The sequence below is a fragment of the Thermobia domestica genome, chromosome 4 (assembly GCF_964235325.1).
Source record: "Thermobia domestica chromosome 4, izTheDome1.hap1.1, whole genome shotgun sequence".
NCBI lineage: Eukaryota > Metazoa > Arthropoda > Insecta > Zygentoma > Lepismatidae > Thermobia > Thermobia domestica.
The window spans coordinates 9,937,064-9,962,024 of record NC_137457.1 but is presented as its reverse complement, the minus strand read 5'-3'; the positions used below and the strand labels follow the sequence as shown (position 1 = coordinate 9,962,024).

Genomic DNA, 24,961 nt, shown 5'->3' with positions numbered 1-24,961 from the left:
TTAATTCATGTATGATCTGTGTTTTTTTTCTTCTTGCATGTAGTATGTAATAAGCAAATACATAAGCTAAGTAACTCTATGGCCTATGGAACCAGGAGATTCAATGCAGCGTTCTCAAAAGTTCTCAACTGCCTTCTATCTTTAGCTAACTGCCTCCAGTTTCTACTTTGTATTTCTATTTCTACGAAGTTGATCTTATTATTGTCCCTCCATCTGCACCTACGTCCTCCTAATTGTCGTTTTCCGGCTGGTCTTCCAGTTCATGATTAATGCATTTGTATCGAAATTTAGATATTAAAACTTCACGCTATTTAGGCCCTTCTCACCATGCACACCATATTCTTATAAACCTTTTTTTTTAATAATTTGGAATTATTATGGTTATTTCTGATTAACAATGGTAAAAAGTAAAATTCAGAGTTACTAAGCGGAGAAAATCTGGGAAAAGTAACATTTTATGCCATTCAAACTTCGTTTTTAATAAACAATTCAATTGTATTTCTGTATTACTATTAACTTTAGATTAGGCCACTTTGTATGCTTCAAACAATTCTATGAAAACTTTAACCGTATAGTTGTTGATTACATTTTATAATTCATGTGAAGTAAAGAATTATGATTTATATTTACAACTCTAAAAGATTCAATTTAAAGTTAAAATTGTATATATAGGGTAGGTGAAAATACCACACTGTCAAAAGGGTTAATGAATAACTTTGTAATAATAATCAAAAAAACAGTGTTTGCATCAAGCATTAATATTGCCTCAAAAATAGTACAGTTAGAATGTTAATTTATAATAAGAGAAATCAAGAGTGTTGCAACATTTGATACTGAACAATCGTGTTCATTTACATGGCGTATTGAAACATGGTTGTTTGTGATATAGGTGCAAAACAGTTTTGTGGTTCTCACTGTTCTCGTGCTAAGGTTGACATGACACCTATTAAGACCAGACTTTTTTCTTGTAGAATCTATCGTTTCAAAATAGAGACTGAATTTTGACTAATAGACTGAATGTGAAGAAATTGGATGAGTATTTTAAATTAAAACTGCAAGATTTCTAAAAAAGTAAGAAAAAAAGTTCGAAATAAAAATTTAACAATTTGGAAGGGGGAAATTACCTGTGACATAATTTTTTTCTGCTCCTGCCGTCGCTGGGAATAGCTTGGGGGCTAGTTTCGGATTATAATTAGGGTGAGTCATATTTTATTGTAGACGTTTATTCTTAACAAAGGTAAGTAGATTTTATTGGAGACAGTTTTCTCTATTCGTGGTAGATGAAGCCATTATAAGTGAAAACGTGAATCGTAATAAGTGAGCCCTAGTAAGTTAAAGTAAATAAGCGATAAACAGGTCTATTTTTGATGCCAATCATTCCCTTTACTAAGCTGAAAATGGCTTTGCTCTCGTTAACGTCTGATAAAAAAGATCAGATGTGCTGTTCGTGACAGGGCAATTAAGTGCAGAGTGCAATAGCAATCGAAGTGTGCTACCAATTATTTTGCTTGTTCTTTCTGTCAGAGGTTAACACCTACTACAATGTAGGTACTAATCCATATTTTAACTTGATACTCGCTTTTTCATTGAGAAAGGCGTTAATCTAATTATATTCAAGATTTTTGTTCAAGGTCGTGCCATTTGTTCCTTTTGAAATAGTCTTCAACTGTATCTATTTTCACTTTATGGATTCTTCTGACACTGCATTTTATTGGATATTTTTACCAGAACCATTGAACTGTTCTTTGGTTTGAACTGTGCACATTTCATGTCTCTGAGCTAGTTACTCGTGCCGTTATTTTATTTTGCACTCATTTGAACTCAACTGGTCACTCCATAAATATGGATTACCTGTCTGCACAAGAGAAAATAGAAATGATTCTAATTTTGGAAACCTGGCAGAACGTTACCTCACCAGAAGTTTTAGTGCCTTTCTCCTAAAAAGTATTTTTTATCAACAAGAACCGAAATCTCATGACAATACGATGGAACAAATTACTGCATATACAGTCTCAAATTGCATACAATCATTTTAGCTACAAATTAATAAATGTACGAAAGCTGAAGGGAGTCAACTGGAACACTTAGTGTAGTACTGAACATTGGTGAGAGGCGAGGGTAAGTACAAGAAATAAGTTTCTTTATACTGAGACACCGGCGTTATCATTCCAAGCTTTGAATTGAATTTCAGTTTAGCGTCCCTTTCAGCAGCGAGGCTATATGAGACGTGGACCTACTGATTAACGTGGAATCCAAACCACATGAGCTCCCGCCGGGAATCGAACCCGGGTCTCCCGCGCCAAAGGCGCGTATGCTAACCTCTTAGCCAGGGAGGAGTTCCATTCCAAGCTTTGTTGAGATGTGAAGCATAATTAAAAAGCAAAACATGGCCTCTCTATTTAAACTCGCTGAATATAGCGCAATGCATCATGAATGGGAAATAATATCTAATAAAGTTTTATCACTCTTCTTACAATCCAATTCTATAATAGAAATTGGTTTCTCCTTCGAATTTTGAAAGTTGCCTCTTACCCCAATCCCAACGCTGTTAGAGTAGGTTAATTTTATTACAGGTGAATTTTCAACCTCGAAATATTAACTGTATATTACAATTATTTCCCGTGCAAAGATTACTTTTTGTAGGTATTTTGCAATCTAAATTTATGTACTTTAACCTGTCTTCTGATCTGTCCATACCTTTCAAACGATTGATTTAAGGTTAAAAGGTCTAAGGCTCTTTTTTGTATATACTTTTATAAACTATAATATTTCACATAACTTTTTCTTGTAAAAATGGATAATTTTCTACATAATTTTTTTAAAAAAAATCTAAAATTTTCTATTTTCTCCGTAAAATCAAAGACTTACTTTGTAAATTAAGAGTACTTTCCAGGTCATGCTCTGGGCATCAAAGTAAAGCTCAGACAAAACTTTATCGATTTTTTCTAATTTTTGTTTTCACCTTGTCTAGATTTAGAGGCTACGCGATTACTAATTTAAGTAAAGCACACTATATTTTAACATCCCTTTCTTTTTCGTTAAAGCAAAAAACTAAAATTGTTTCTACTTATATGAAGTGAAAGTGCCGGAACTCGCCACTAGATGTAACCTGCTATCGATCACACGATTTTTACAAGGTATTAACTTTCAAAGAATTTTTGGTATATTTTCATGACAATTGGGCTATATATTTACAAGTTGCAATTGTTTCAGTGACGGTATTTGCACTTTTGTAAAAGAATTGAATCAAACTGATTGTGCCCTGATTAATTATTGCTTTTAAGAGAAATTACCATAAAAATTTAAGAACGGTTATAAAATCATGGATGAATATGTCTTCTGTAGGAAATATCCATTTGTCGATAGCTTAGAGAATTTAAATGCTACTTTACATGCACTTAGAGTCCTTATGTATTGGGCGCACAATTGAGGTATCCAGTCATAAAAAATTCAGTATGATGGTTTGGATGCCCGTAAAGTGAAAGTTGGGGAGATACCTAACTTAGTTAGCATATCAATATAACGTGTGAGTAATATTTTATATGGACATTTGCATATGTGAAAGATTGGAAAAAAATGGGTCCCGCGTTTTCTAAAAATCAACTTAAACAACAATATGTCAATAATTCAGAAAGTAACTTGACTTATTTAATCGCAATCTAAATGAACATATGTGTAACAGTGAAGAAAACATGGAACTAAATGGGGTCGAATAGGTAGCCTACAGATTGGCTTGAAGGCAGGATAACCCCGTTAGAAAGACTAAATTCATGTGGGTTAGATGAACAATTATTGGACAGTACTTTAATAGAATACACTAGGCGAAATATTCATCAGATATCTTGAGAAACAAAACAACAGGCTCAGGAGAATATTATGCGGCAGTATGGGACCATTTCAAAAAGTAAGTAAGTAAAACAAATACTTTACCACTGAATGGTTGCTGTACTATTCACATATCTATGAAGGTGAGGGAGAGTCTAATGAATAAAAGTAAGAATTTCTTCAGGTAAACCATTCTCGAGATCAAGCTTTCAGGAATTATAATTTGTTTCGTGACTTGAAGACACGCCTTAAGGCGAAGAGATATTCGACAAATAAGGATGCAGAACGGGTGCATACTTTGGTGGCCTTGGCAAACCATACTATTTTATGAAATGTAATCAAATGTTAGAGGACCATTGGAATAATTGGATCGATTGTCAAGGAAAAATGAAAGAATAAAATATTTTTTTATGTAAAATTATTTTTCCATTGCAAAGTTCCGGACTTTTGCATCACATATTATGTAGAAAATGTGTTGCCACATCAACGAATGTTCATTTAAATAATTGATTAGACTAAATGTTACTGGTTACATAAAAATCAATAATGCAAATTCATTTATTTTTTATTTACCTGGTTGTGGTGGTTGCGAGTTGTCATCTTTATCTTTCTTTGGTCCTGAAATTAATAAAACGTATTTTAATTTATTCTGCACAAGCATGGAGTTAGGAGAAATGAAATATTTCGTACTTTAGCTATCATGTTTTTTTTCTTTTGTAAATTTTGAAAATAATCGTTATTGACTATTTGTCTCTGCTAGAGGTAAAATAACAACCATAAAATAACAGAGATATATTAATTCAAGATAGGTTTGAGGGTTTTATTGTGGCTGATTTGGTTTCTCATTGACAACTATGTTGTTTATTTGAAATGCATAAACTTATTAATCTTTTTGAAAATTTGTTTTGCTTTGCCTGTTTTTTTATACATGATAATAAATTTCACATACTTCATATGTAATACTGTGTATAACAAAACGTAACTTATATCTCATAAAAACAGTATTCTTAATAATATTCGGAATCGTTTCAAGCAAATGTCAAATTAAACTAACAAACAAGACCGTTTTTTAAATACTCGTATAATCTTTTAAGTAAACGAATTCAAAGAAACAAAAGTGAAATTCTTATGAACGTTTCTTTGTTATATATGAAGAAATCAAGTGCAAAAACAGTATAACTCTCATTATGAAAACAGTAAGTTATCAATACCAATGTACTTTTAGGGTCTCTCTACTTGTGTAGGCATCGTGCTTATTACACTAAACGTTATGTCTTTCCTTTTATACAAAAATAAAAATCTAATTTTGATTACAAATAAGTTACATCAAGAAAGCTCTTTTATTTATATTATGTATTTCTTTCGTTTTTGTTAACATTATGAAATTTAAATTTTATTCCACATTAATAATGTGATCATAGAAAGTATTGATATGTTAACGATATGATTTGATAATGTTGAGTTGTAGCTGTAAGGGTGGCAAAATAATGAACGTCACAGAATGTTTAAGACGATTTAAAATTCATAAGCTTTTTAGCGGAAAGATTGCGGTTTGTAATGAGAGTGTCCTCACATGTTTTGTGAAATAGAAACAATCAGTATTCTCTGATATTTTCCTTTTAAGATTTCATACTTACTTAGGATGTTTCAATTTTTAAAATTTCAGATTTTATTTCTAGTTAGTACTACTATTATTGTTATTCTCGAGTTATTTTGTTGTTATATATTATTTTTTTGTTCTCTATTAATTTCACTATTTTTTATTTAATTTGGTATCTACTTTTTTAAAAAAAGAAACTCTTATTATTTCTGTAAGGAGCATGTATCTGTCACTAGCCTTTTTGTGACGGAATCAATTAGCCTCTTTAAACCTTAATAAATACATCAATCAATCAATTTTTATGCTAAGTTTTCAATCAAATTTAAGAATAAACGAAGTTCCGAATTCGTTCATTACTATTTGAACAATGTTATGCTATGTGTGTTATACTAGAACAATATTATAAAACAATGATTTACTCTTGTTTTGGGAAGCTCTTAAACACATGGAGGCTGAAGTTATGCTTAATCTTAAACATGACCAGGGTTCCTCACATATGACAAATTATTTTAATGTTGTACTACAAAATATTCGTTTTCAATACAATATTCTCCTTCCTGCTGAAATCCGTATTCTTTTCAGAGAGAAGTCCAATTTTCATTTACGTTTGAGATTGGTCAGCCCAGTTTTCAGTAAAGCTGTTTCACTACGGTGAGCTGGCTCTAGTTCCTTTAATTCGACTACTGAGAAAATAGTGCAGTGAATTCAAGAGTGTTCCTGCAGCAACAAATACCAATGAGACAAGTCTGTAATGAAACTCAACAGGACTGGACCTATTTTAGTCTTGAACCTCTGTAGGTCGTGTGCAGAAACATCGCTCGACGATTGGACTGTGTACGAAAAATGTATTATTCTCTTGACATTATAAATTCCAAATTAATTGTCTAGAACACTTGTGCGAGTAAATGAAAAGTGTTGGCAGGAAGTTAACTATTGCTGGAAAGTGTTCTTTAGGATCCCCTTATTCACTGGAAAAAATCTTCATGGATTCTACATTGCAGCATGTTGCCATCTTGGTAGAATGGCAAGGAAAATGTATAATATTTTCCAATCTCATTTAACCTCTGCTAATTGAAAGGAAAAACAGATGAAAAGCTAATTTTACTCCAATATGTTTCATAAATCCCGCTAACCACAGTAATGAAATTCTTATAATTCCACATGAGGAACAGGCCGCAATTTTAGAAAATTACAAGAAACGTCTATGGTTTACTTATACTACATTAATATATATAAATCTACTGAGTGATATCGGAATCACCCATCAACATATCTTCGAATTTATTACCTTAGAGCCTTGAAATTTTAAAATAATACCCTTGCACTTTAAGTTGCATGTAGTGTGGAAATTTTTGAAATGAAGCTCTAAGGAGAGATAAGGGGATTTAAGAGAGGGAAAGCTATATAAAAAATTATACGCGAAAGACTAGAATTTACTGATACTATATACAATATTTAACTACACACACACACACACACACACACACACACACACACACACACATATATATATATATATATATATATATATATATATATATATATATATTGAAGTTTTATTTCGATCATAAGTTACAATATATCTTATATTATTTGTAAGAATATAATATAGATGTAATTGGTAGGAAATTGCTTAAAACGACGACAGGAAATTTGCAATTGGTCAAAGTTCTGCTGGAAGAAGACTTTTGCAAATAAGCTTGCTCTTGAATTATTAGTTTTGCATAAGATTCGATAATATCAACTTCATGATAAATACCAACTTCAATACTATTACTCCAAGACTTACCAGCACATTATCTACACATTTAAGAACAACGGAAACTACTTTCTCTAATATTACAATTTGTTTCACACCTAGGTTTGTAGTTAAGCGTATACTACGGTGTACATAGCCCGTTAGTGAAGCAAAAGCTGCCTGAGTCAGTGCAAATTGTTCACATTTTCTCTTCCAGTGCAAGTCCTCTTCTGCCTAGTGATTTCCATGCAAGGCTGAGACTTGGTGTGCAACACGTAAACTATGTTGTCTAGCTGCTGCAAAATTTAGGGATAGAATTAAAAAAATAGCAAAATAATTTATAGGTTCCTTCCCGACTAATTGAATGTATTCTCTGAATTAAGGTTCTGTAGCTTTGCCTCCACATAATCTGATAAAGAAAATTTCGTATGATTTTGCAACTTGTTTCTGTGATGGTTCATTGCGTCATTGGAAATTGTTTGGAACATTGAACTATTGTAGAAGTTTTTGAAGTTCTTGGTCAGCTTTTAAAGAATGAACATCTGAAAGTGCGTTCTAGCAGGAAATATGACAACAGTTTTACTAGTAGTTTTTGGTGTATCATATTTCAATACGTCATTTACGATAACTCATGATAACAGTGAAACCAGAAAGGAATCTGCTCGATCAAATGCAGAAAGTTTTTATAACTACTCTTAAAATTTTTGTAATCTGTATTTTCATGTTCTTGTCAAAATATTGACAATTCTCTATGCTGATCAGAAAACACTATATGACTCCAGCGAAACGTTCTATTTGTTTATTTGTCATTTGCATCTATCTAGTTACAACAGTATCTGTTATTCCATGGTTATGCATTATAAACCTAGTTGTCTTTATTCTCATTATTAGCACAAATTCTATTATGATATCAGTTCAAATACCACTCCAGAACTTCTTTGTTTCCAATATGATAAAATAATCATTTGCCACAAATCTAATTCATTTATTATAGATTTTAATGCTTTCAATATACAAATGGCTTTATTTTCCTGTAAGTATGGTATACTGAAAATCGATTAAGTTTTGTTTATGTGTAAATTGTGGTTTAATCAGGAAAAGCTAAATTTAAAATTCAACGCCATTCTCTAACTTTTGTGGCATGTTCCTCATATAAGATTTCTGATTTTGTTCCAATGAATATGGGAATCCTAAAGAACACGTTACTGCAATAACTAACTGTCTACTAGGGTTCTCTTCTTCCAGCAGCGCTTAAATGAGAAAGAAATAGATCATTCACTTCCCTGTTATTTTTACAATACAGTGGTCTACTTCTCATGTGGGATCCTTGTCAAGCGAATAAAGCAATCCTAAGTAACATATACCAGCAAACATTGCTTTATACAAGTTTTTTCTCCTATAGCTCTTATTTGTCATAAAGTACCTAATTGCATTGAATACCACATTTCCAATAATTATTTCATAAAATTATTTCCAATTTGATAATATAATATCATCAGCATTTAGTGCATTACAAGTCATATCCCCTGTTCGGTGCAAATCAACTTACATCCATTCTTTACAGTTAAGTAACTCTATGTAGAATTAGTGTTACAACTCAATCAATCAATCAATTTATCTATCTATCTATCTAGTTTTAAATTTGGACTCTTCGTGTGTACAAAGTACTTTATGCGAAATATTTTTTCAAAGCTGAACATTAGAAAAGTAGTACAATTTTCATTATAGTTTTAAGATATAATATTCTACAAGGCACAATAGTAAATTGAAAGAAAAACATTAAAGAAAACAGAGAAACAAATTTTGATAGGTGCAGCTCCAATACCTTTCTTCTTCTTCCTTTTGCCCTTGTTCTTTCCTGTAATATGATTAATAGTGTTAAATATATGCTTCAAATAATCAAGAATATAAGAATATTCATATTAACGCCTAGAAAATTTTAGTACAAAAGTATCGCTACTTATAATTACTTATTGTTACTTATAATACTATATACTTGTAGTATTGAAGAAAAGCACTATGATCCAAATTCCAGTTTTCAATATCTAATAGAATTGTTATGTCTCTTTATACTCGATAAATTGTTTAAATATATACCAATGTATATACTGTGCTATAGCTCAGGTATACCTTACTGAGCTTGTAGTGTCTGGCTATGTATGCTATTGTATAATAACAAAGGTATTTCAGCAATCCTATAAAATTAAAAAGAAATCAAAAATATTATTTTAAATCCGTCACAACTAAAATGTCGATTAACAGTGTAAAGTTAGGGTCCGAAACAAAAAATCTTTTCACGATTTGAAAGCCTGAAACTAATTATTTTCAGTATTATATTTTTGTAGCATGCAAGCTTATTATCTGTCAAATCCCCCCCCAAAAAAAATAAAAAATAAAAAAAACATAAAATAAATAAATAAAAAAATAGAAGTACAAACGTCCAATTTAGTAACTATTATAAAATTGTTTTTCGAATTGGTAACTTTTAGTATAGAATGTAGTGTTTTCAAAATTGTATTTTTAACGGAATCATTGCGAAGTATTGAATTTAGTGAACATAACTACATACATACTGTAATGCTGTAGTTACACATTTCGCAAGAAATGGCACTCACATTGAACATTACCTTCACGACATAAAATTCTACTATTGATAATGAAAGTAAAATCCAATTTGCAGCCAAATCTTATGCTTAAGATATTAAGGATGAGACAAGATTGGAATTTATTTTCAATACTTTCCTAACATGTTCATGAACGTGTTTAGATACACAAAGTACATCATCTTTTTTGATAAATATTACGTAATGTTTGTCCACATTATGGATTTCTTCTTCTTCTTCTTCTTATTATTATTATTTATCATTATTTGTTTATGCATACTTTCACATTCTTCTATCTGTTTATGTACCTTTTTAACGACAAATCATTTCTTATCAACCATCACCTTGACTATTTCTATTTCATAACTCCCTTAGGAACATGTTAAAGTATGATTTACAATGACAATAACAATTAAAGAATCAAATATCAAATTACACTAGAATAAGAATGACCAATCTCGACACATTTTATCCAATTTTTAGTGACTCTTTACAAGTTGGCAGCGCTGCTCATTTCCAGTTCCGATTCCTGTGCTGGTGCCTGTTCCAGTTCCCACTCTGGTTCCAGTGAGAGTTCCTGTTCCTGTTCCAGTTGCAGTGCCAGTTCCGATTGAACACAGCAAATAATAGACTACGAATATCTATTGAACATCGCAGAAATTACATAGAGTATAGACTACGAACACTTATTCCAACTTCTATTTAACATAGCAGAAGAGCTACAAGCATTGCTTTTTTAACATAGAACTATGGACAGGACACATATTCCAACTACAATTGAACATAGCAGAAGTTTGTAGTCTGTTACGAACCTGGTAACACTGCATATTTTGTTGTTCTCTTTTATGAGTACTTTTCTCTGGTGGGTACTTATCAGTGTTGCCAACTGCTGAATATCACTAGTAGCCTTTTACGACCACTTTTTTCATCCCCTTTTATGATTTGTTGTTTATTTTGATGTACTTCTGATAAAATAATAACTGCAATTGCGCAATCTTAATGTTTACAAGTTCAAAATATGTCAAATTTCATAAATGTATACTTATAAATATTTCTCAGTTTCGAAATTCACAAAGATGTCAGAATATTTGTTAACGCTTGCAATATTTATGAATATCGTCAAAAATTTTATGAACTCAATACCAACTTGTGAGTGCACCACAATGCCAATGAATACGTACAACTCTGAATGTAAACTTATTACCACAATAGTACTACAAATTACATCTTTCAGAAAACTAAATAATGGAAATAAGTTATATTTCTGCTGTAAATGGAATCCAAATATTGCAGAAAACACTGAATTACGGGCTTAGTTAATCTCAATGTAATTACAAATGTTAATTTTATAATTTTTTCCTATATTTCATACTTCTCCTGTTCTTTGGTTTAAGATAAATTCGTAATTAATAAAACACACACACACACACACACACACACACACATATGTATAATTTATAGTATTCGAATCCTCACTAATGTAGAAATGGTAAGTAAGAACTACTGCTCTTGAGTAGTGTCTTAGTGCGTAAATGTTTAAGCTTATTGAAGACCTACTGAAATTATAGTCTTACATCACAATCATGCGCTTGAGGCTAAAGAGGGCAACTAAATTAATGGCACTGATTGGATGCGGACTTTATTTCTAATTAAGAAAAGAAAGAACACTTTATTAAGATCCAAAGGATCAATACTAACAGACCAAAACCATATGCACATAGAAATTTGATGTTAACTAGAAGCATGGATTTCGTGTTATTATTTAGTTCAAAATTTTGTCGCGAATTCTGTCCAAGAATTTGAAGCTTAAAATACATAAAAGGATAATCATGCCTGTTTGGTTGGTTGGTTGCAAAACATGGTCGCTTACTCTGAGAGAAGAACGTAAACTGAAAATAAATGAGAGCAAGATCTTGAGACGAATATTCGGACCCAAGAGGAACAGGAATGGGGAATGGCGGAAACTTCATAATGAGGCACTACATAATTTAAAAGGTTTACCGAACATTGTTAGGGTCATCAAGCCTAGAAGGCTTACCAATCGGAAAACGATTATTAGGAAGACCTAGGCGCAGATGGTAGGACAATATTAAGATGGATCTCGCAGCAATAGAAATACAAAGTACAAACTTTATCCAGTTGGCTAAGGATGGGAGTCAGTGGATAGCTTTTGTGAACGCCGTACTGAACTTTCGGGCTCCGTAGGCCAAGGAGTTACTTAGTTAGTGAAGTGCACTAAACTTACTACGGTAATGATGTTGCTGTGTATTATATATGTACGCACAAAAATATGACAATACGACAGAATCAAGTAGTAGAGTCTGACATAAAAGAATTTCATAAAATGCAGGGTGAATTTACAGAAGTGTACTCCACTTGCTTCAACCCCGAAGAAAATAGATTAAAGTTAAGATTATGTCTAATAATCTAGTAATCGATCACAAACTCAGCTTGAACTAAACAGAGCAAATAATTTTGTACATTCTATTTAGCTAATAGTTGTTCAGTGGATTATACAACAATATATTTAAACACACACACACACGCACACACACACACTCATATATATATATATATATATATATATATATATATATAGAGAGAGAGAGAGAGAGAGTTGATTTGTAGAAAACGTACTGATTTAATTCGGGACAATAATGTTTCAGGATAATAATATTACCAAAGCAAAGACTTTTATGTTTACTTTTGGTTACACATTTATAGATGTGAAAAAATAAGTATTGGGAATATTTTTCAACTATTTTCTTCACCATTGTGAACTACGAATATTGCTGACTAATAGATATATATTCATTCATTGCTTCTTTCCGTAAAAGAAATAGACTTTCAAAGCACATTATTTCTTTAAAAATCTAATATTTTTGCTGGTTTAAATACATGATTCACCTAACAAATCTCAATAACAAAGAGGAAACTGAAAGCACATACGTAAAAATAGGTCTGCATTACCTTTTTCCCCACCTCCATCCTGATCATTACCCTGTTCACCTTTTTCTGAAATTATATTACAGTAATATATTAAAACTTTAGTAGACGTAAATGAGGCATTTTTTGCACATAATCATTATAAATGTGACCAAATGTGTGTTAGCTATATATGGTACTGTCATTCATTTAAAAGATTTATACTAATTTCTACAAAGTGTACAACTCGTTACTTGGGTATTTGTTGAAGTGCGATGTTTGGATTAAAATTGATATTCTAGTAAATTTGTTCTATGCTGTAAATCGCTAATTCGAAATATATCATTTTATAAATATTTACTCGGATGTTCCACTTTTGATAAAACACTTAAGAGGTTAAGTGATTATATAGTATACACTTGAAGATTCAATTACTGTTTATGCTTTTGATTAGTTTGCTGTAGTACTAATTAAATACAAGTATTTGGTATAAAAAAACTAAATATCCCTTACAAATTATGACGGAAAATGAATGCTAGTAACTGAATATTTTCTATATGTATATTTTATAACTGTTTAGTTAATGGGATGTTTAATAATATTATAAATTTATGCATGAATTTAGTAACAATGATTGCTTTTCAAGTTTTCGTAATAAGTATGATTCATAGTTTAAAATTGTTCTGCTTTATGAATTTTTTATTTTAATATAAGGTCAAAGGTTTTAATTTGTTCTTAATATGATTAATGATCAAAAATTAGTTTAAAGTATGTTACTTCCATATCTCTTATCTTTTTATCTCCTTGGTCATCTAAAAACATTTACTATTGATATCTAAAAGTTCAAATGTAAGGAGCTATGTTATGTTTAATTCCCAAATGGCGTTTATTTACCAGCTACCAATTTAAATATATAATACTTTTGTTACTAATATAATATAGTATACTGTGTGGAAAGACAATTTAGTTGATCTATTATTTCTAAAACTGTTGATCAATGAAATTTGTTTATAGATATTTGGAAAATCTTGAAAGGAGTCGCTAAAAAATGATTTCCTACTATAGTTTAAAATAATCTTCCGTTAATTGTTTTCTGTATAAATGTTTGAAATTAAATTTAACTGTCTGATGAAGAGGACGTTAGGTCCTTGAAACTGTAACACATTGTAAGTATAGCTTTTAATATATTTCATTTTGCTTTGGTCAGAACTGTGTTTTATGTGTTAAATTTAACTATGAATAAATATATTTCACTTGAGAAACTGTATTATACATGATTTTACTTTTGGAAAGATAGTTGCAGAAAATAAGAAATTGACTTGTCATTGTCATTTATTACAAATTTCCGTTTAGGGAACATATTATTTTGCAAACACAATAAATAAACGAGTAGGTAATTGCATAAAACCTACAAACATAAAAAGATGATTTATCTGTATGTTTATATTCATTCAATGTAGGACATCACAAACAGATTATTACCAAGGTGATTGAAATTTTCTGTAGTGCTACCTATTTCTTGAGATCTTTAGTACTAACTAAATATTTTGTATAATAGATGTAAATATTCGTTACAAAGTATGACGGAACCTGAACGTTAGTAACTGAGTATTTTCTATATTTATATTTAATGGCGTATTTAGTTCGTTGGATGTTTAATAATGTTATAAATGTTAGCAGAAATTTAGTGCTAATTGTAATTATTCAGGATTTGGTCATAAGTTTGCAGCATTGTTTATAATTAATTGATGTGTTAGAAAGACATGTAACCGAAATATTTGTACTCAACAAAAATATCTTCTAAGATTAAGTAAAGCTTATGTAAGGTCCTTCTATCATCACCAGCTTAAATCCAGTTCGAAGAGGACTCAAAACATGGAGAAGAATGTATGTAAGTAAAAATAGTGTAGACTGCAGACTAGAATGTAGGTCGAATGTCAACAATGAACACATGTAAATGGTCACTCACTTGAAACCGTTGATTGTTGTTCACTGTTTTTCCAACCTTTCAGACGGTGTAAATATGTAATGAAAAGACTGCTCTAAGTCACATTTATTTGCCCTTTATGTAAATTTACTGTAGGTTTCTCTCTATGAATGAAATAGGATTCTGGAATTTTTCGTTGTTACCGTATTTGCTTTCTCTCTTAAACATAAATAAGCAATGCTATGATCATAGTCTTTAAGGTGCACTGCCAATCCAGATACTGATACTCAATTGAGATAAATGTGAAATAAATGCTATTTGAAGCAGCCTTTTTAACTACATATTTGCGCTGTTTATAAGTACGAAAAACCATTGAAGAGTGACAAGTGAGTGACCATTTGCATGTGCTCATTTTTGACAGGAGGTTTGTGTTCTATGTTTTCAAATCTTTTTAACCATTTTTTTCTACCTATCTACGTTTCCATCATCGTTTTGAATCCTCTCCGAACTGGATTAGAGCTTATGATGAAAGAATAATCTTACAAAAGCGATACTTAACATTACAAGATATTTTGTTTCTTTTTCAGGAGAGTAGAAGCATTTCGCTTGCATTTCTTTCTAAACACCATCACTCCTCGCCAAACTGTCATAATTGATGTAGTTATTGGATTTTTCAATTTTAATTTAAGTTGTCAAGTTTTTAATTTGCCTTTAATTTGTTTTAAGGATCAAAAACTAGTTTAAAAGTACGTTACCTTCCTTGCCCTCATCTTTATCTCCTTTTCCACCTGGAAAACATGTACTATTTAAATCAAAATTGTTGATTTATATTTCTAATATAACGAATTAGATTAAGATTAATTCCCAGATGATGTTTACTTACTAGTTACCGAATTAAATATACTTTCGTTGTGAATGTAATATAGCTTGTCCGTAGTTAGCATGCCGCATGTCTTGGTTGAATGCAAAGTTAATAGTGAAGAAAAGAGTATCCAAAGAAGAAGTCAGTGTGTTGAGAATGCTTTCAGTGAATATATTTAAGTTTTCATTAGTATTTGTCAACTCCGAGAATTTTGTTCCTTTCCGGAAAAGAATTTTCTTAGACGAAATCGATCAACTATCGACCAAATATTTACCATTCGCCAAATACTCGAAAAGAAGTGGGAATACAATACCCCGGTACATCAACTATTTATTGATTTTAGAAAGGCTTACGACTCGGTTAGGAGAGAAACATTATACAACGTTCTTACAGAACTTGGAATACCGAGAAAGCTAATTAGATTAATTAAGATATGTTTAAGTGAATCCCAAAGTAAAGTCCGGGTAGGAAAATTTTTGTCCACGAGCTTCCACGTCGAAAATGGCCTGAAACAAGGAGATGCGTTGTCGCCATTATTATTTAACTTTGTGCTGGAATACGCCATAAGGAAAATCAAAGATAGCTACCAGGGCCTAGAGTTGAACGGCATTCACCAGGTTATGGCATATGCTGATGATGTAAATTTAATAGGGGATGATAGGAGAACAGTAGAAATAAATGCAGAGATCTTATTAAACGCTTGCAGGGACATGGGTTTAGAAGTAAATGCAGAAAAAACTAAATACATGGAAGTGCGTCGGGACCGTAATACGGCAAATTGTGGAGGCGTTAAAATATTAAATAATGCTTTTGATAAAGTAGATACTTTCAAATATTTAGGATCAATATTAACAGACGAAAATCATATTCACGAAGAAATTAAATGTCGACTAAAAGCAGGGAATTCGTGTTACTATTCGGTTCAAAATCTCTTGTCGTCGCGAATTCTGTCGAGGAATTTGAAGCTTAAAATATATAAAACGATAATCATGCCTGTTGTTCTGTATGGTTGTGAAACATGGTCGCTTACTCTGAGGGAAGAACATAGACTGAAAGTATTTGAGAACAGGATCCTGAGAAGAATATTCGGACCCAAGAGGAACGAGAATGGGGAATGGCGGAAGCTTCATAACGAGGAACTACATAGTTTATACGGTTTACCCAACATTGTTAGGGTCGTCAAGTCTAGGAGGCTTAGGTGGGCAGGTCATGTAGCTAGAATGGAAGAAAGTAGAAACGCTTTCAAAGTCTTGACTGGTAGACCCATAGGAAAACGACCATTAGGAAGACCTAGGCGCAGATGGGAGGACAATATTAAGATGGATCTCGCAGAGATAGGAATACAAAGTAGAAACTGGATGCAATTAGCTAAGGATAGAAGTCAGTGGAGAGCTTTTGTGAACGCGGCACTGAACCTCCGGGTTCCATAGGCCATAGAGTTAGTTAGTTAGTTATGGTGGAGTTAAACCGGCTTCCAGGAGACGGTGCTTGAGGACGCCTTGGTAGCCAGGCACGGTGCCCATTAAAGTGGCTTTAATCTACTCCATCCGTTATTATGGTATTCGGATTTCATAGCTTTGTGATTCTTAGTGCTAACGTTTCCGCTATTTCATACGGGACGTTAAAAATATTTCAATTATACTCACTTCGTCTCGGGTCCAGTTTGGGCGTGAGGCAGTATTACACGAAAGGACGGAAACTTCTTGCCAGAGGAAAGTAATAATATCCGTAAAGGTAACATTTACAGGAGCTAAATTGCGTTTCGACAAAACCTGGTGAGTTTCAAGTTAACTTTTAGTTTGAGCTTATGGGTATAGTCAGTTTGGTAGTGGTATTAAGGAGCTGGAATTGCTTTAATATAACTTGACTTTAGTAGCTGACATGTGCTCAATTAGTTTCGACCGAATAAGTGTCAGCATTTTCAGGGTTTTGCGACATTAAAAAAACACTCCTCCCTAGTTTTTCATCTCATCTCATCAGACGTAATTTTATCGGTTTGAATGGACATTTTTGGCATGGTTGTTCAGTATTCATTGAATTACCTTTATATATGTGAATTATTTTGGTCAGAGCTGAGTACTTAATGCAATGTCTCTCTCAAGTCATTATTGAACTCGATATTATAGTTGAGTTGGGTAATATGAAACTGGTTTGGAGAAATGCGAATTTTGAAGAGTTGAATAGGCATATTTGATTAGACAGTTAAGAGTGTTGGAATTGTATGTATTTATTTTCTACTGAAATTACAGAAATTGAGGAGTCAAATAGATTAGGCTGGATTAGTTTGAACTTTTAGCTAAAACTGGATACGGTTGAGTTAAATTGTGATCCTATTCTTATAATCTACCCAAGGTAAGGATTACGTATTGTACATAAGAAATTGGCAACATTATGTGGCAGAGTCCCGAAACTGCAGAACCCTTGAGGAGTACTCAGATAGAGGTAATTATATTGTTCATATGCCCTTGCTTGCATTTATGTAAATTGTTTTGGCTAGTATTTTGTTTACTTGCGCGCTTGATTTTGAATAAAGTATTGCGATTAAAAATTTTAATTCAAATTGAAGAAGAAAATAAGGAAAGATAATTAACAGACTTTAGAGTAAATTGTTCCTTGAGGATTTGCTAATGTAACGGGTTGCTGCAAACTTGAATATTGTTGAAAGAAATTTGTAAATTAGACTTATAGTCTAAGATCTAATGGAATGGAAAGAAAGAGTAATTTTTCATAATTATTGTGAATTTAAAATTCAGTTTTTATACTCATTTCTGGTACTTTTTGGTTGAATTTTCAATGTGTGATAGTGAATACCTGTTCTTCAATATTCACATCTTTCTTGGAATATCTGTTAGTATTCTTATGTTGAGATATTCGTGGCTTATCGTAATAAAATTTGTTATTTAAAATCTGAAATTGGGTTTGTTATTTTTGCTATTATTCTTGTTTACCCCTGTCTCAGTGTGAATACTGGGTAATCACAAGATAATCACAAGCTATTCGAATGAACTTGAGCAGCGCTGATTCACATAACGTAGTCCATTTTTCGGTGGGTTTTGGGATTGATTCAGAATTTTTTTTTGTTTTTTGAATCATCCTTTGACTCCTAGGGGAACGGGACGTTAAGTGATCAACTAACATATTTGTGGATAATTGCAACACTTTCAGGGGAATCTCTACGAAATAATTTCCTACTATACTTCAAAATAATCTTTCGTTATTTCTTTCTTGTGTAAATGTTTGAAATTAAATTTAACTCTGAATAAATATACTTCACTTAAAGAAAACTGTGTACATGATTGCAGTTTTGGAAATATAGTTGCGGGAAATGAACAAGTGACTTGTCGTTATCATTGCGCATAAGAAATAAAAAGTAGATAATTATATAAAATCTACAAAGATATTAAGAAAGATTTATCTATATATGTTTATATTCATACAAAGTAGAACGTCGCATGCACATTATTATAAAACTTTTATTTGTCATATATTGAAATACTGTTTTCCGATTTTTTCATAGGTTTGTCTCACATGGCTCTTTAGAGAAAATGCTCTTTTGAACTTACTCCTAGACCTATTTTCTAACAGAGCTGTAAAATAATCAAGCAATATTTTTACCATAACACACTGAAAATAGCTTTACACAGTATTCACTGCTGGGCACATTTTTCAACTTTTTAAATAACAATTATTAGTTATAAAATTTCTGAATTATTTAAAATTGTGACAGTACAATGAAACTATTAGGTACAGTATCATGCAGTTTTCACAGCAGAAAAGTTTGTTTTTTTGTTTATAGATGAATTAGTAAAATAACACACTGAGCACTCAGTTATAATTTCCTTCTGTGTATTTATAGGCATTGCACTGGTCATAAGACTATTAAATACTCCTAAGACTTAACTTACAACTACCAGATGATCGCAATATACATTACATGTTCTTACTGAATCAAACCTACTTTTACGCAATACAAATATAGATTAAACTATGATATTTTTTTCATTTTAAATGTACAAAATTAAGGTATGTAAATTGTTATGTACAGAATTTTCTTCATATTTTTTAAAATTAAATTCGGTTACATTATTTTTTACACATTTTTATGATAACCCTTATGACAGTAAAGTGATCAACACATTCCTTCTGAAACTAACTAAATATATGAACAAAATACATTCATCAACAGGTGTACTTAGTCCCTTTCAGTTATCACACAAGATAGCGAATGATAAATTTAACACAAATCTTACCTGGACTCACTATTGTAGCTGAATAAGCCTGCTCTATCCTAAACTTCTAATTATATAGCAAATTGTTTGAAATTCTATTGAAAATTTCTTATAATTTTTAGTGAATTTGTAAAAAAAAAAATATAAAGCATTGAAAACAATTAAAGATTAGAATTTTATGTAATTGACTTCCTTTGTTACGAGTCACTGCCAGTCATTTGTGGCACTTATTTCAGTACTTTTTGTGTAATTACGTTGTAAGGTGAGTCAAGTTCCCAAACGATGATACTAGAACTCAATAAGACAAGTGAGTTTACCGTACGCCACAAAAGCAGTATATTAACCTCATCTAAGAATCAACTAGCGATGATAGCTAGGAATCTACAGAGTGAAACATGTTGAATTAGTCATTGACTTTAATCGAAAGTGAATGAAACACATGAAATAGAGTAATTTCATTCTACCGTGGAATGACATATTATTTCACATAAATAAATAAGTGATACTTTTAAAATCATTGGCTTAAAAGTATTAAGTTTCTAATAATAAAGAATTCAATAATATTTAAAAGTTTAATATTAAGAAGGAAAATATTACCTTCGGCATTGCCATCTGAAAAGAACATTCTTAGATTTAGTTATTTGTTTTGAGATCTATTTGAGTTCTATAAAACAATTTGAAGGTTTCTGCACGCAAGGCAAGTCAATACTGAGAAATCTGACATAAATTTAACGTTTATTAGAAAGCTACTGTTCCTCATAGATTTCCAACTAATCATAAAATAGTTTTAAAATAAATGTGTAGTTTAAAACAATAGTTTCCTAGATTTTACAAAATATGTGTAGCTTTTCATGACTATCATTTTTTTATTTCTTCCTTCAAAAATTGAAGCGGTTCTTCAGCAAGAGATCAAAGATTTGTTTGAGTTGTTGTTATCTTTAGAGAATTTATCTGTGGATCTAGAGAATTTATCTGTGGAACTCACCATAATCGTCAAGATCTTTAATTTCTGAAATATAAATATGTAGAAATATCGTTATCACGAATAAAGATAATTCATATTTAATTCTTAAGAATAAGGATGTTTGAACACATAAAACCTCATTTTACAAATGTAGTAAATACACGGTATCTTTTAACTGATTGCTTTATTGATGTAACATCATCTTAGAAGCTGATAGTACATTAGACATCCCAGTAAAACTCATTGTAATGCATGAAGGAAATAAACAATTGAGGTTAAAGTGATAAATTGTGGTTTAAAACTAAGAAACTCATTAGATTCTTAAACTTCTCTGATTACTTGCTTTTAAATTATACGAAAGTAATTATGGGCTTTATAAGCAACAAGGAATGCAACAAATGCATGATATTTGTAAAGGTAATCGAAACACAGCTTTTGGAAACATAATAAGTTACTTACCACTAGCCTGTTTAAGACATTCTAGCACTTTGGCCATGCTAAAGTTTCCAGTGCGAAATTTATCTGTGTAATAAAAATACAGTAAATTAGTTAATTCGAATCTATTGTAATTTATGTAAGAATAAAAGGAAGGTTCACTGTTTAAAAACTTTAAATATCTTAAATCTGCCAAGTTTATAGTTTGAAAGTATCAATTTTAATATTGTTTATAGATTAATCTTCTGAACCACAAGATTTATTGCTATCATCAAGAGATTTACATGTTAAAATCATATATATATATATATATATATATATATATATATATATATATATATATATATATATATATATATATATATATATTTCTGTATTTACACTATTATTTTACAACACTAGTTAATCAAATATCTGACTGCTCTGCGTAGGTAAACAATTGCTTTGCATTAAAAATTACAGTAATCTCTTGAGCTAACCACAATTTTTGTAGAAACTACTGAATTAACTCTAGAGCACAATTCATTGGAAAGTATATTATTTTTATCAAGTATCTAAGACAAGCAATTATTTTCAACCTAACTTGGAAGGATAAAACTCTTATCTTGTTTAATTATTTCATCAGACATTACCTTTCTTTGATAACAGAATTCGTGTCAGGTTTGTTGATAGCTTTCTGTATGTTTTGAATGGAATGTAAATATTAATGTTTGTTTACAAAGTTTTTGCCTGGGATCAACAACTCATTACAACTTACGGTTATACACTTTGCAAAGTTGAAAGAAAATAGGTCTTTGTAAAATTAATTGAGCAAATGTAGCTTAGAAAAAAATTAAATTGATTAAACATATCGTTCATCTAAATTATTAAATACAAATGTTCATTTGACCTCCTCAATAGGATAAAAAAACTCACATAGTCAATACATATCTTTCAATCTTAGAGTAACATATTCATGTCAAAGAGTTATTACACATACGTTCATATTTGGGTATATACAAGGCTGTTTGCGATGAGTATTATAACCGTATGCCAGTTTACATTATGCTTTATTTCAATCCAGATGAAGGGAAATTTGGTATATAATCTATGGATTTTTCTTACACTCTTTAGGAAAAGCTACATAGCTATTTGAAACATTCTAAAAAAGATCACTGCGATATTGTAGAAGTTTAATAACGGTTGCCAATCTTGTTAAGTAAATGCGAAAATATTAGTGAATGACAGAATTACTCCATATGTGCGACCTTCACTAAAAAGGAATGAATATGACTCATATCTTTCACACATTAGCATGATTCCTTCTTACTCACGCCTAAATAAAATGAATTTCTTTGGTTTTAGTTTAACGTTCCTTTCAACAGCGAGGCAATACGAGACGTGCACCTATAGGTTAACATAAGATCCGAACCATACGAACTCTCGTTGAAATCAAACCAGGGTGGCAGAAGCGAAATCCGCAAATGTTAACCACTTAACCACGAGAGAGCTCTAGAAAGAAAGTTTCTGAAATGAAATAATTTTTCGTTTAAGATTCCATAGTTTTGTCGATTAGGCTAAATGAAAAGATTGAATAATGGAAGTAAATGATAGTCAAATTATATTTTGTATGCCCTACCACTCGGTATCAAACTTCGGACAACGTCACTAATATGAGAACAGTAGATTGAACTCGGTACTGATTAGGTGAGAGAATCACAGGATCTCATTTCGTGCAACGACGTCATAAGTAAATGCGTTCTTATTTTTAATATGAACACCTTGATGATTTCACTACCTAGGTCATTTCGGGAGCGTAAATAGAACATCATGGTTATTTTTTTAAATTGTCGAAAGTAGAAGTTTAATAGAATAGTATGGGACTAAGGTATGTTCTGTAATTTTGAGCGGCTGACCTTCTTCCCTTTTGTGGGTAAAAATTGAAAAATAACGATTATTTTGCAACTTTTTTACACGAAAGAGAACGAGGGGAACGACAAATCTTACTGAGGTATACACGTTTTTACTATGTTACTGTACCAAATGTAATCTTTGGTAACGTCCAAAATTTGAGAGAATGGTCCTATATACTCCTCCCAAACATTAGGGGCACGCCAGGGTTTGCATGATGAAATAGAAAGGATATTCCCTCATATGACGTCATATGATGTGATCAGGTCACGTTTATCCGTCCGACAATCAGCAGTTCGTCCGAGTTCGATCTACTTACCCTATACTACTCACGTGCACCGAAACACACGAGGTATGCACTATAGCAAAGGGGAGGTTTATCTGAAAATAAATGCATTATTGTGGATTTACTAATCCTTTGGGGTAAGCTGATTTTTGATCGTACCTACCAATTTATTTAAGTGAAAAAATAGACATAACTTCAACATTTAGGCTTGATGTACCAGGTATATACGTAAAGTACAAATAGTTTTTCTAACAAGGGACGTGTGCGAACCGTGACAGCTAGATATTTATGAAAATTAGTACCCTGACTAATTATGGATCGCTAAACATTGTAGTGATAGACACTCGGTGCGGGAATGCCTTGTTTACCCGCTACGTATAATACATATACCCCGAAGTGACTGGATGAGGTTGTGTCGAGTTATACCCAAAAAACTGCCGGACAAGGCAGAAAATTAAAAAAAATATGTGCAGGTAACCTTATACTTATTGGTGGGAGACATGTGACCAAGGACACAGCAGTACTTTCAAACAAGCAGTGTCTCCATCCCGACACATACTTTTAGTTTGTCAAATAGAACGTACACCATTTTATGACATCAAAACAATTGACATGAAACGTGAGAAAATAAGCAAAAGTTGGGTTTTCAGTATTGCCAAATAAGAGAGATACAAGGCTCTAAAATTGTGAAATTTTGGAGATCGTACAGAGAAACGAACGAATGTGCACCAACAACAAAACTGCAGAAGGAACATATGCCAATAGGGAGTAAACCACAGCATGCACAGAAACCAGTGACGAACGGGTCATTTAAAAAATCGCACATGGTCGAGTTCCGTAGAAAGAGGTCGTATGTGACATAATTCTGGAATGTGGACAGCAAGTCTTCCTGTAGTATAAGTAATTCCTATAGCATTTGTGTGGAATTTATATCTCGAACCATCCCTGAAATCCGTAAAACGAACTGTCGTGAGGTTGCAACCTTGCATAAAATCCTGCATGCTTTCCAAACCACAGAAACGATGGTGCAGAGCCTGAAAACCTCACAGAAAATCTGTGTCGCGAATTGTAACAAATCTGTGACAAAATTTCATCAGAATCGATTCGAATAGATTAATGACATGTGATAGGTGTCACTTGAGTGTATAGGGAACGTTTGCATGTGAGACAACTATGAAGACGTAACAGATTACATGCAGTGTACCAGTAATATCCAGCAGGTAAATATTTAGCATCATAATTAATACATATAGCAGAAATGCCATAGATAGTACGGCAAAATACGTACATTTCTCGCCCTAGATACACACTCCATATGAAGCATCAAACCAATTAGTCACTGAATCCTGTGCATACTGTAGTTTACTCCCTACTGTACATTTACTATTTCCACAGTCTTGTTGTTATTGTACATTTGTTCGTTTTTCTGTAATTTCTCAGCTTTAGATCCTCGTATCTCTATTATTTGGCAACACTGAAAACCCAGCTTTTGCTTATTTTCTTTCACGTATCATGTCAATTGTTTTGATGGCATAAAATGGTATACGTTCTATTTGAAAAACTATAAGTTTGTGTTGGGGTTTCAACACTGCTTGTGTGAGAGTACTGCCGTGTCCTTGATCACGTATCACCCACCCATAGGTATCAAGCTACCTGCACATATTTTTATTTTCTGCG

The 24,961-nt window shown here is 31.8% G+C and overlaps 1 protein-coding gene across 3 annotated transcripts in view; it reads right to left on the bottom strand.

Annotated features, from left to right (window-relative positions):
• The window catches only part of LOC145683706 (uncharacterized), a 169,118-nt gene that overhangs the window by 77,571 nt on the left and 66,586 nt on the right, over positions 1–24,961 (bottom strand). For all 3 annotated transcript variants that reach the window (XM_081755143.1, XM_081755144.1, XM_081755145.1), the window contains exons 22-28: positions 21,133–21,195; positions 20,695–20,718; positions 20,307–20,321; positions 15,374–15,406; positions 12,737–12,781; positions 8,989–9,021; positions 4,399–4,443 (exon numbers count right to left, since the gene is read on the bottom strand). In XM_081755143.1, coding sequence (XP_081611269.1) covers positions 4,399–4,443; positions 8,989–9,021; positions 12,737–12,781; positions 15,374–15,406; positions 20,307–20,321; positions 20,695–20,718; positions 21,133–21,195 — 258 coding nt within the window. The remainder of the gene's footprint in view (positions 1–4,398; positions 4,444–8,988; positions 9,022–12,736; positions 12,782–15,373; positions 15,407–20,306; positions 20,322–20,694; positions 20,719–21,132; positions 21,196–24,961) is intronic.